The following is a 13,002-nucleotide window of genomic DNA, read 5'->3' as shown; positions in this document are numbered from 1 at the left end:
CTACCCTAGGGCCGGCCCTGACTCTTTAACCATATCAAGAGTATTTACAGCAGTATTAGATTTCAGTTGTTTGGTCATAATGCAAGTCTCCATTGCAGCGGCCATCGAATTGCTAAAGAGCTGCATTGCCAATTTACAAGACATTAACTGAAACGGGCCGGGGTTCATATGGCTATCCGTAATTTTAAAAGGTATCTACTTGTTCCACTATTTTTATCTATTTCATACACGTCTCTAAGGTCTTTAAGTGACGTTTCTTTTCCTTTGTAGATAAAATTATTCGATTTAAAGTTGTTTCTTAAATTTTTAAAAATATGAGGTACATCGAAAATAGAAAAAATCTTTCGACCCTTTACCTCAACAAACGGTTTGTCTTTCGTCATTTCTAGGTCTTTGACAAGAGCAGCAACATTATTTTTACCCGGGTCACAAATAATGGCTTTAACTATAAATCCATAGTCTAACAACTTTTTAATGACGTCCATGAGTAGGATACTTAAATCCGTGTGTTTTACCGATGTAGAAGTGAAAAAATTCGAAATTGGTAACTTCCATGAAGCATATAAACCACGGTTTAGAAAGACCATTGCTTGGCCAGCTAATTTATTTGACCTCCCCAATGGACCCAAGTCTTCATAGCCTTCAATCAAATCAAGGTATTTAGAGTACTCTAAAAAATGGAACATACCGGGAACAGGGCCTGATTTAGGCTTTTTGTGGCCTTAAGCAAAATAAAAATTGTGGCCCCTTCAGTAGCATAGATAGCCCCCTCCACAAATAAGTGAACAAAACAAATATATAATTATAATTTATTTATATATTTTAACAAACATAGTTATGTTATACATTTTTTATTTCTACAGACTATAGATTTCTTGTACCTACCTATTATGTACAAAATTAAACATTTTTTTTTATATTAACTGTAAGAAGCTATATTTTTATACTTATAATAGAAATAAGCTGTTTTATAAAATTACTTTTCTTGCTTTTTTTAAAGCAAAGTTATTTATTATGTCATCAAAGTTTAAAGAAGATGTAAGATCACTTTCTATTGATAGTAAACCTAAGTTATCAAGTCTTTCTTGAGTTAGTGTTGATCTTAATCTTGTTTTAATCTTCTTCAGTACAGAAAAAGACCTTTCACTACTACAGTTGGTACATGGAATTGATAAAAATATCCTTAAAATAGTTTCGACGTTCGGAAATTGTTGCTGAATATTCATTTCATACAAATACTTAAGTTGATAATGCGGATTCTGCTTACATTGGTAAACATCATCAATGGACTCAATATAAGCTTGAAACTGAATGAATTCATCAAAAAAATCATCGACTTCAATTTCATCACAATAACTGCTTAAACATTTTTCAATTTTCAATTTGGTTTCACTTGAGTTTGATTCTGATTTGTATAAGAAACCAAATTTGTCATCCAGTTCTTGATATTTGGATTTTCTTTTATTTAGCTCGGTCATCAAATTATCACAAATTACATAATGCACATCACAGATAAATTTTTGTCTTTCTGATAAAATAATTTCAGGCGTGTCTGTAGCATTAAGACATGTACTTTTAGGAGTTTTTTTTCTCAATAAAGTATAATCAGTTGCAACACTAAAACATGATGATTTTTCTTCATATAAATTGAAATTATCTCTTACACTTTGAATATAAATTATTAATGAGTTATAAATAGGAATAATATTTGAGAAATTTCTAGTCGTTGATTGTAATTGAATACCACTCTCATTAATCCTGCTAAGAATGGAGTTCCAAATACAAGTGAAAACAGCAGTTTCTTTTTTTTTCAGTTGTTTTAATAAGTTATTTCTTTCAACTCTATATTGAGGCTTCTCATTTTCATTTTCATAAATATTATTCAAAACTGATAAAATTATATTATAACCATTCTGAAGAGCTTTTACTGCATTTGCATTAGATGACCATCGAGTTTCAGAATGTGGTTTTAAAATATATGTATTTTTTGTTTTCTTAAGGTTATCAGTTAATAATTTCCATCTTTTGGTAGAAGAAGAAAAAAATACATAGACAGCCTGAACTAATCCAAAATAGTTGACAGCTTGTGTGCAAGATTTAAATGAAATCACACCAACTAAATTAAGCGAATGTGCTGCACAAGGCACAAAGTCTGCCATTGGGGAAATATTTTTAATTCGTGCTTGGACACCAGTGTATTTACCTGCCATATTAGTTGCATTATCAAATGATTGACCAACACATTTTTTAATATTTAATTTCCAATTTTTAAAAAGATCAACAATACTAGATAACAGATACTCAGCAGTGTGACCATCAATACTATGAAAAGTCATAAAACGTTCAATAGGTTCGCCTATATCATTTACATATCTTAATACCACTGACAACTGATCAGTATGTGTAATGTCTGGTGTAGAATCTACAATAAGACCGAAATATTTTGCTTGTTTTACATTTTCTATTATATTAATTAAAACTTTATTTGCCATAATATCTATGAATTCACGTACAGTAAAAGATGATATGTAATTTACATGGCCACTACCAAGATTACCATATTGCTTTAAATGTTGAGAAAGAAACGGATCATATTGACTAATTAATTCCATAATACCAAGGAAATTACCATTATGAGGAGAATTTAATTTTTCATCACTTCCAAAGAATGGTAAGCCACGCACTGGCAAAAACTTAACAGTGCTTACTACGCGTTCTAAGATACTACGCCAGTAGGCAGTTTCTTTTTTTTGTTGTACAATTAAAGCAGAATCTATACGTCTTAATATGGATGATCTATTTGAAAAAGTGCATACAGCTTGACGATGTCCGAAAGATTTTTCATGAAGAAGTAGTCTATTACTAATATTTTGCCAATTATTTAATCCACTTTTACAAAGTTGAATATCTGTATGACTTGTGTCATAAAGAATACAAATATAACAAAATACACTTTTTTTAGAGAGAGAGTAAATTAACCATTCTCATTTATTTTGTTTTCATTTTTTTTGTAGAAATAAAAGTTGTCATTGGTCATTTTTCTTAAAACCTTGCCATAAAGTCGACCAGAATTTGAAATGCGATCCATGTTCTGATTTGGAGAACTTTCAGAGAAATATTCTTTAAATTGATCGGTGATCGTTGATGGCCAAAGACCGATATCTTCTTTATACATAGCATACTGATCAATGAATGTATGTGAAGTCTGATTGGAAACACCAATATTTTCATTGATATCTGTTGTACATGAGAGATTTTGTTCTACACCTAAAATATTATAAAATTATAAATTATAATAATTATTAAGTACCTATATTTAAAATAATTACTATACATAACATTTGAAATTAATCATTGTCAAAAAAATATAAATATAACTGTGATAGTTATTTGTATGATCATGGTCATTTAGAATTATTTTGTATTTTATTTGATTAGTTTATCTGTAAATTGAACATATCAAATTGATATCTACAATTTTTAGTTTTTCCATTCATTAGGTTCTAATTCTATCTAACTCTATTTTATAATTAATACTTAGTTTTATTTATTTACAATATACCTAAAGTAATAGTTTTTAATTTTTTTACCCTTCATTATTTTTATCTATAATTTAAAACAAAAAAAGTGAAATGTATTACCTTGTTGAGTTTGTTCAGTTGTTAGACTAGTGGTATTTGAATTTCTAAAATCTCCAAAATCTTCATTCAAATTATGTGATACTACACTTTCTTGTTTCTGTTGTACACCTGAAGTATTAAACATTATTTTTTACTAATAATAAACAAAACAAAATTATTACATTTAATTGCCACACAATTTACCTGAATTGATCACAAATTCGTTCATTAACCCTCTATATTTTTTTAATTCTTTGTTTTGTGACTCTTTTCTTCTTTTTTTAGAAGCACCGCTTTCAAACTTTCTCGACGACATTTAAAACAATTTAATTAAATACAATGTAGACAAAATCTCAACTACCAAAAACGTATAATAAACTATGCGTATATGCCGTTAAATAAACACTAACAATAAAATATAAATAAATATAAATTTTATAAGAAACAATGTTTACAACAAACGAATAACTTTGGTAAATGTAAATAATCTACAGAGAACTGACGAGTCAACTCACGAGTGACCGTTCTCATAATCGTATGATGAGTCATGGGTGTTAACTGTTAATTTATTATTATTAAGTTATTAATAATAACTTATTAATATATTATTTTGCGTTATAAATCTGTTGACTGGTGGCCGATGATTACGTATGGTGTTTCCAGTATGAACAAAAATAGACTTTTATTTATTTTCTTTGCATTTTACGCTGATAAGGATTAATTATTATATTTTTTTGAAATATTATATTTATTTTTCTTATGCTTATTTTATACACTGAAAGTATTATTCTAGAAAAAAAATATTAAGTTCATAAAAATCCGAGGCCCCCTAATAACGGAGGCCATAGGCAATTGCCTATCCTGCCTAATGGTAAATATGGCCCTGGCCGGGAATATAGAAAAGTTCCATATTGGGTAGTAATAGACCAGTTTTCCACTTTATCGAGGTTCCACATTACACAGTTTTCACTGTACATATTTTCTAATGGTAAGAATAACATTCTTTACAATGCACCAATGTAGGTATATAGAGCAGTACTAGCAAAACTGAATTCGTTAAACTATATAGGTAATACAGACAATATAATACAACAGTTAAGGAAATTAATAAATTATAAAATTCAGTCCGTGCATTAATGTACTATTTTGAGTTATTTTAAGTACCTACTGAAATACAAAGAGAACGTATGTTTAAATATACCGTTGCATTAGTGACTAGTGAATCATCTCATAATTAACATAATTATAATAATAATTACAATAATAAATTACATTAATAATTATAATAATAACATAATTACATATAACATAAATAAAAAAATGTCCAAAATATTACCGATCAAAAATATTCTAATTCCAAATAATTAAATTAAAACAATGATTGGTGTGGAGGTGCTCGTACTAACTCAGAAAGATCACGTCTGAAAATGAGCTGTTTGGGGCTCTACTATATAAGCCTATCCCTCTACCCTCCTTGTCCATTGCGATAAGCGCCGTCGCTCTCACGGCCCTGGAGGTCCCTGCCTCGAATTAGTACCCAAGCTCCTATGTGATCGTATATATTTCTAGCTATACCACGGTGGCAATGCGACCTCATCTAGCTGGCCTATGATCATTGAGGAGTTCCGAAAATCATATTGTTATAGTGTCAAGGGACCGTGCGTTGTTGTCAGATCTCGGCAACGATTTCCGCCACCATAGTGCTGAGAAAGATTTTAACAAAGGTATCTCGAGCACACGAGGTTGCTGAGCTATCCTTGATCGAAACTGATTTGGAATGTGGTCGAATGGACTGCACGCATGGAGTATGATGTACAAAATACGAACTATGAACACAGTTTTAATGTTTTTACTGGTGCCCTATAATATTATACTCAATGTACGCTCGCCTCATCACAAATGGTACTGTCATAAAATAAAGCATATACGGTCATATTCTTAACCGGTGTGATGTGTATCACCATGATGTGTGTCTCCGAAAAATTGTTTGTTTATAAATTATAATATTAGGTATACATGTTCAAAATATAAAAATATGAAATTCTAATGGGATTATAAAGTGATGGCAAACACCACAGATAAGAAAAAAATTTGTGAAGACAGTCTCATTCTCAATTTACATATAGTTTTATAATTATTGGTATACATTTTCGAAAAAACATTAATATTGTTGTGAGCGTGTCACCATTTTTATAGCTCCATATTAGTGTGTCGTTGTAAAAAAAGGTTGAGAAGCAATGGGATAGTGTGTTTTTTAGTTATTTTTCCACTTAGATGATCGTGATGTGAGCTAAGAAATAATAAATTGGAATTATTGAAGATCTTGAATTAATAGTATAAGTCATAATTTGGGTGGAATTTACCATTTTTGGGCTGAATTTACATGAGCCCTAAGGAAAGACACCGTGTCCAAACTCCAAACATGGTATAAAATATATAGGGGGATTCACAATTTCGCATAAACCTTTTCATTCACACGATTCCGCACAAAACTAATTTACGAAGTTTTCGATTGTATTAAAAAATTATTTTAGACATGAAAATGGTTGATATTAATTATTCATATCATGTTACACCATAATTTTGGTTTATCTGAAGTGTACAACATATATTTTATTTGAACTCATCATTAACCTGTTCGATACCCGTTCCTACGTATATTGCAAACATACTATTGTGTTTTACTGTCGACTTTGTGTGAGTTTATAATTTGAAATGAATAATTCCAAAATTCGTATTATTGGGTCAGAGAGAAATAAAGAACTAGCTGTTGTTAATGGTTGAAATATTTTTGAACAATTGTAATACATTTTTCGATATACAAACTTTGTTTTTAATTATTTATTATATTTGATATTATTTTTTTTTCTCCTTAACTGGTAACAATTTTTATGCGGAATCGTGTTCAATTTAGGTTAAATAAAAAAATCTTTTTGATTACGAAAATGTGCGGAATCGTATGCTGGCCAAGTATATAATAAACCTCATGTGCCGCTTAGATACAGACAATGGTGGCATCCTAAGTTCATAGATAATAGACTAAAATCTATTAGCCTTGGGTCGCGTCGTAATGAAAAACGAACAAAATCCAACTTTGCTGTTCGCACCGCCGCGTCATCGATCAAACTTTGATTAATACTGTAGTACTGAGTTGCCTTTGTCGAAACCATAGGTAATGATATTAGATTATAATATCATTTAAAAATCTAATATCTATAATGCCTTCATATCAGAACAGCTCGGACGAGAATATTTTTCGTCCTACACTGCATGTGTTTGCAAGCTTACTCATGATATTATGCTAGTGGTATCTGAGAGAAACAATTTGTAAATAGTGTCATTATACTCATTAGTCATTGATAATACCATTGTACAATAGTAATTATTTTCCAGTTTTGACTACATTTTACAAAATAAATGTTGCTATTGCCTAATTTAGCTTGTTGTACACTATTTTAATCAACCATCCGATATCTGTCCAGTATAATAATAGGCATATCTAAATCATTTGCAAAAAAAAATACTCACGATTACCCTCTTAGCCCTATAGAAACCAAGCAAAAAACATAATATTATCAGAAAGCAGTATTTATTTTGGAAATAATTTATGAAACTCTCCGTTTACACACATCGTAAAGTATCAGATAGTATTTTGGAAGTTAAATTTTACGTTCGCTAAATAATGTAGATAATATCAATAAGTATGTCGCTATAATACGTGTATTATTCTACAATATAATATAGGTACAATATCTGGCCACCCTCGTTCCCAAGTAGAGGGTGAAAACTCTGCAAAGATAGGTCAGGGGGTATACGGTTTTCATCATTGTCGCAGTTGTCGAACAAAAGAGAAACGCGCAGCGTGGGGAATGTTGCCGAAATATTGTTATCTGGCGGGCATGTGGAGGGAACGCGGTGGGTGGCAAATGGACGACTCCTGGTACTCTGAAGACTAGTGAATTCGGTTTTATGAGTATGCTTTATTTTTTAAATAGGTACTACTACATACTATAATAATATATATGAGTATGTCTATATCCATACACATATATTATCGTCGTCGCCCCTGTCGAAAAAGGCCGCAATAAGGTGCCCCGCGCTGGAATCATTCCGATCCATCGGTCCGGAGGTGGTACAATAGGATAGGTATGTGGATAGGTGAGTGGCGAGGGGGGAACCATATATTTATATTTATGTATATATTATGACATGAAAAAATGTTTATATGTGCCTACGCATACTGACACGCTGAAGGATGATTAATAAAAAAATATTGCTACATAATACCTTCTAAGTCCTAATCCTATGGTAGCGCGTCGGTCGTCGTAGAAGCAACGTCGTCCGCGCGAGCACCGTCCAGCAATCCCTCAATCTGCCGTCCAAGTCGTCTTGCACACGTCTTGCGAACGGCCGAAAAGGCCCGAAAACGGTTTTTCGCGGATATCTCGGCCGGAAGTGTTCGGAGAGCTTCGGGAGCAAAATTCTGCCCCCCTAACGTTCCCCAAGCATTTCTGGGGACACCGGACCCGACCCCGCAAACCCGGACCCCTACCCCCCCAGGGGCGGAGATAGGGCACCTGGAACCGCGATTCCGGGCCTCCAGCCCAAAATAGAAGAGAAGTCGTCTACCCCTCTAGGCGCTCGGGGCCCGGCCCCCGGTGACACCATGGGAGACCCCTCCTCCCACATGGAAGTGGAACAGGCTGTCCAGATCTTGGCATCGAAGACAGGCCGTCCAACAACGAGCCCTGCCGGAGCGTTCGATCTGGTCAGTGACGCTTTGAGTCAGCCGATAGTAAAGAAAATTAAGGTGGTGGACAACCGAAACGTCAGCTCCGAAGCAACAGAGCCCCCCAGCAGCAACGACTGGAGCCTCAACCTAAGGGAGAAGCTGAACAAGGCGAGGTCGACCATGAAGGCAGTAGCCTCCGACACGAGGAAGCTCATGGAGAGAACCTCGGATGCGGAGACGCAGTCATACCTGGAGAAACTCTTGAGCCGCACCAGCGACGCCTACACGGCAGTAGACTCGCTGCTGGAGAAGAACGGTGACATCACGGATCTGCCCAGATTCGCCAACACTGGAAAGTTCATGTCCGACGCCTCCACGGATATGGAGCTCACGCCAGCTCACTGGGACAGTCTGGCGTCAAGAACGGCCGCTGCTAGCCGGCAGAAGCGCCCTTCTAAGCCCACCGCCATACAGCTCCCCCCTGACACCGAGGCTGACACCGGCATGGAGACGGAAGCTGAAGAATGGTCAAAGGTCGTTAGAAGGCGCACCAAGAAGGCGAAAACCACGACGGCTGCGGCTAGCCGTCTCCCAGCCGCGCAGCCGCAACAGCCGTCCGGGTTTTCAAGGAAGGCCCCGGCCATCCTGATCAGGAACGCTGAGGGGAAGACCTATCGTGATACTGTCCTGACGGTCCGCAGCTGTGGCCTTTCCAGGGAGGATATCGGGACGAATGTCTTGATGAGGCAGACGTGGGACGGCAGTCTTCTCCTCGAGCTGCCCAAAGGTGCGAGCTCTACCACCGCGGCGAAGAACATCGTCACAGCCATGTCAGCGAAGCTCGGAGAATCCGTCGGCAGAGTGCAGCAGCTCGGTCTCCAGGTCGAGGTGGAGGTCCTTGACATCGACGCTGCGGCCACAGGTCAGGAGGTGCTGGAGGCCCTCCGCAACGCCATCCCTGGGCAGGAAGACCCTGCGTCGAGGGTCGACTGCGAGGCCATCAGTGACGTGAGGATATGGGGCACCTGATCGGGCCAGCAGATCGCCACAGCGAAGATGCCGAGGCATCTGGCCACCGCCATCACCAGGGTCCCGATCGGGTGGACCATGTGCCGGGTGCGCCCCAGGACCCTCCATCCGACGAGGTGCTTCCGCTGCCATGCGTTTGGCCACAACACCAGGGAGTGCAAGGCGCCTGCTGGAAGTGCGACGTCATCGGCCACAGCATGAAAGATTGTGGCGAACCGGACGACCGCTGCGTCGCGTGCGAGTCCGCTGGACTCCCAAGGGTCCAACACAAACCGGGCTCGGGCTCTTGCGCCGCCAGGAAGCAGTCGCAGGAGTCAAACCCGTCCGCAATGATTAGGTTCCTGCAGATAAACCTTAACGTCAACTGGGCAGCGGAGCAACTCATGGCGCAGACAGCGAACGAACTGGGAGCGGACGTGCTCATCGTCTCCGAGCCATCGACCCGCCACGGCCAGGAAGACAGGTGGTGTTTCAGCTCAGACGCAAGGCCGCCGTGGGCATTTCCCGCCACTCCTCACTCAGCTTCGACCGCAAGGGCGCTGGTAACGGGCTCGCCTGGATGGCCTTCCGAGACCTCACATTTTATTTTAGCAACTATCTCCCGTATGTTCGGGTCGTTTTGTTGCCACTCACGGACTACTTGCAATGTGACATTTCCGTCGTCTCTCTTCGGCTGAATCGCTCCACACTGAGTGACACCCACACCGGATCCTCCGGACACGCCTGACAGATCACCGAAGACTCCGGAAGTTTCTCCGGACAATCCATGGGGGATCGTGGATATTGTTCTCCAACGATTCTTCGTCCACGGTATTCGGTTCCACCGGACAACGCGATAGCGCGTCGGCTGCTTCGTTTTCCACTCCGGGCACGTGCCAGATTTCAAAATCGAAAGTCCCGTTGTGTAGCGCCCATCGCGTTAGTTTGCTGTTGCTACAGCGTGCTTGCTGTAACCATCGGAGTGCCGCGTTATCTGTAAATAAGATGTATTTATTAAATATCAAATCTCAATGTACAACTTTATAAGTGCCGCGACGTGACGGCAACAACGGACAGGCAAAAGCTGATCCGTCGTCCGTCGCTGGCCGCGGCCAGACCGGTTGTCGGTCGTGATCTCGCGGACGTCAACACAAATTTACCAACTAACCCACGGAAGACTTCGCTTACCAAGCGACAAAATGTGGCGGGTGCGTTTTTAAGTCCAAAAGGCATTACCCTGAACTGGAATAATCCTCTTTGGGTCCTGAACGCCGTGAGTGGACGTGTCTCTGGTGAGAGACCCACCTGCCAATATCCTGATTTCAAATCCATGGTGCTGTAAATCTTCGCTCCACCCATTCCTCGGACCATGTCATGGAGATCCGGCATCGGGTGAGCGTCTGACTCCGTCTGCGTGTTCAGACGGCGATAGTCAACGCAAAATTTACGTGAACCATTCTTTTTTTTCACGAGTACCACCGGTGCAGCCCATGGAGATATGCTAGGTTCAACAAAACCCTGTTCCTCCATGTCTCGCACCATTTCGGCAATCACCTCGTTTTTCTCTCGGGAGTACCCGTAAGCGTTTAGAGCCACCGGATTTTTATCCTTGAGACGGATCTGGTGCTCTATCACCCGAGTTCTGCCTACTTCTCCGGAGAAGACCTCCGGATATTGGCATAGGACTTCTTTGACCCGCATACCGTACTCTCCTTCGGGTAAACCTGTGGTTGTTAAGTCCTCTCCTACGGTGACCGGAGTTACTGGATTTCTCCAACTCACGGAAACACGTCTTTCTTTCCCCAGGTGGATTATGCAACCACTGTAGTCTCAAGCTACTTGTTGCTCCACGAGGAAATCATGGCCCAGAACGACATCTCCAATGAGATCGTCTAGCACGGCCGCCCTGAAGCTTACCTCCAGATCCACTATTGGGGCCCGAAATTCGGAAAACTCCGTAATTTCTCGGGTCCGACTGTCCGCCATCTGGACAATCTCCGGTTCTTCGGTAAAATTCCGGCCAAACTTCTTTGCCACCCACGGTTTGACGTATGTCCTCGCCGCTTGGGAGTCCAGTAGCGCTACTACTGCCCCGAGTACTCAAGTTCTATGGCCGGTAACGGAACATCCGTTACTTTAGTTTTCCCCGTTGACACCGTTGCAATGGCTGGGGACTCGAACACTCCGGTCCGTAGGGCCGAGAAACGTTCTCTCAACTCAAACTTTGAGTCCGTATCGGAGTCTCTCCTCTTGCATTTTTCCTGTGGATAAGGAATAAACTCCTCTGAAAAATCTTCGGATGTGACCGGACAAATTAACAACTCCTGTGTTAACTCATCTTGTTCCGCATCACCTGAAATTCTGTCCGCGACATTGTTATTGGAAAGATAACTCACCTCGGTGAGATTTTCACATTTGTCCGGAACATTTTCGACCCTTAAAGATTTTCCCGACCTGTTGTCCAACCGGCCGGAAACCGTTTCCATCACCGAACCATTGTCACGAACTGTGGTTCCTCCACCGGAACGTCGTTTGCAATGGTTTTCCTCGGGCGATTTCGGCGATTTCTCCCGTGTTTCTCCGGAGGCTCGACGGTTTTCACCGGACAACTCCGCACTCCGGAGGTTATCTTCGGGTGACCAAAGTTTTTCTCCGGAGGAATTCCGTTCTTACCGGATTTCGCCGGTTCAGAACCCGTCTGGCCCGATTTCTTTGGGCCCTTTCTCGGGTCTCCGGTCCGTAACGCTCCGAAGTTCCGTTTTCCCTGGTCTGTTCTTGTAACTTGTGGTTCCTGTACCGGAACATTACTCACTGCCCGCGTTGAACTCCGTTGCTTACCTCTCTTCGGATGACTCGTGATTTTCCCGCCGGTTACTTCCTGGCCGGCCGGGACCCGGTGGTCCCGCCGGTCGTTTTGGCGTTTAACGACTCCGACTTTCTTTTTGGACATGAAGCTTGCCAGTGGTCATGATTACCACAAACTCTGCATCCTGCTCCCGAAGATAGTCGTTGCTTTAGATTCGGTACTTGGGATTTTCCAGCACTCTCAACTTTTCGTTTATCCAACCATTTTAACTTTGGTGGTACGCTGGTGCTCGCTCCCGCCTTATCCGATACTACGGCTTTGCTACCATCCAGAACATGGGCAAGTGCACGTAATTCGCTGAACGATTTCAGTCGCTGTATACGTGCATGAATTCTAAATTCGTCACGCATGAGTCCAATCACTGTCATTACCACCGCTTCTTCTGTCAGACCAAGGTTTAACCTCCGATACAACTGGTACTTATGTAGGACATACTCCCCCAGTGTTTCGGTCTTGGTCTGAGCGGTGCTCATCAATTCTGATTGCAGACTCGACTGCAACTCGTCCCCGTTGAACTTCTCCAATAGTTCGGACCTGAACTCTTGCCATGGTAAGTCCAACGCTCTCATGGTTCCCCACCATGTTCCTGCCTGTGCCTTCAACTGAGGGGCCAAAACGGTCACCCATCTAGCCACGTGAATACCAGTTTCTTCAAGTATTGCCTCGGCCTGAAGCAAAAACCTCACTGGGTCTTCCTCCCTCTTACCGGCAAACTCTGGTATCGACGCACGGGCCATATTCAACTCATTTTGAGGAATGAGCAGGCTATCCGGGAA

The 13,002-nt window shown here is 40.3% G+C and overlaps 1 protein-coding gene across 1 annotated transcript; it reads right to left on the bottom strand.

Annotated features, from left to right (window-relative positions):
* Nucleotides 1–3,936, bottom strand: LOC111040952 (zinc finger MYM-type protein 1-like). The gene is made up of 7 exons (XM_022325047.1): nt 3,825–3,936; nt 3,642–3,749; nt 2,980–3,267; nt 1,929–2,908; nt 1,049–1,853; nt 357–640; nt 1–147 (listed from the first exon to the last, which is right to left on the bottom strand). Exons 1-7 carry the CDS (start codon nt 3,934–3,936, stop codon nt 1–3), a joined length of 2,724 nt encoding a protein of 907 aa, XP_022180739.1.
* Between the last annotated feature and the right edge of the window lie 9,066 nt (nt 3,937–13,002).

This window comes from Myzus persicae, unplaced genomic scaffold, assembly GCF_001856785.1.
Source record: "Myzus persicae strain clone G006 unplaced genomic scaffold, MPER_G0061.0, whole genome shotgun sequence".
Lineage (NCBI taxonomy): Eukaryota > Metazoa > Arthropoda > Insecta > Hemiptera > Aphididae > Myzus > Myzus persicae.
The sequence above is the reverse complement of the archived record's forward strand: the minus strand, read 5'-3'. Positions and strand labels throughout refer to the sequence as shown.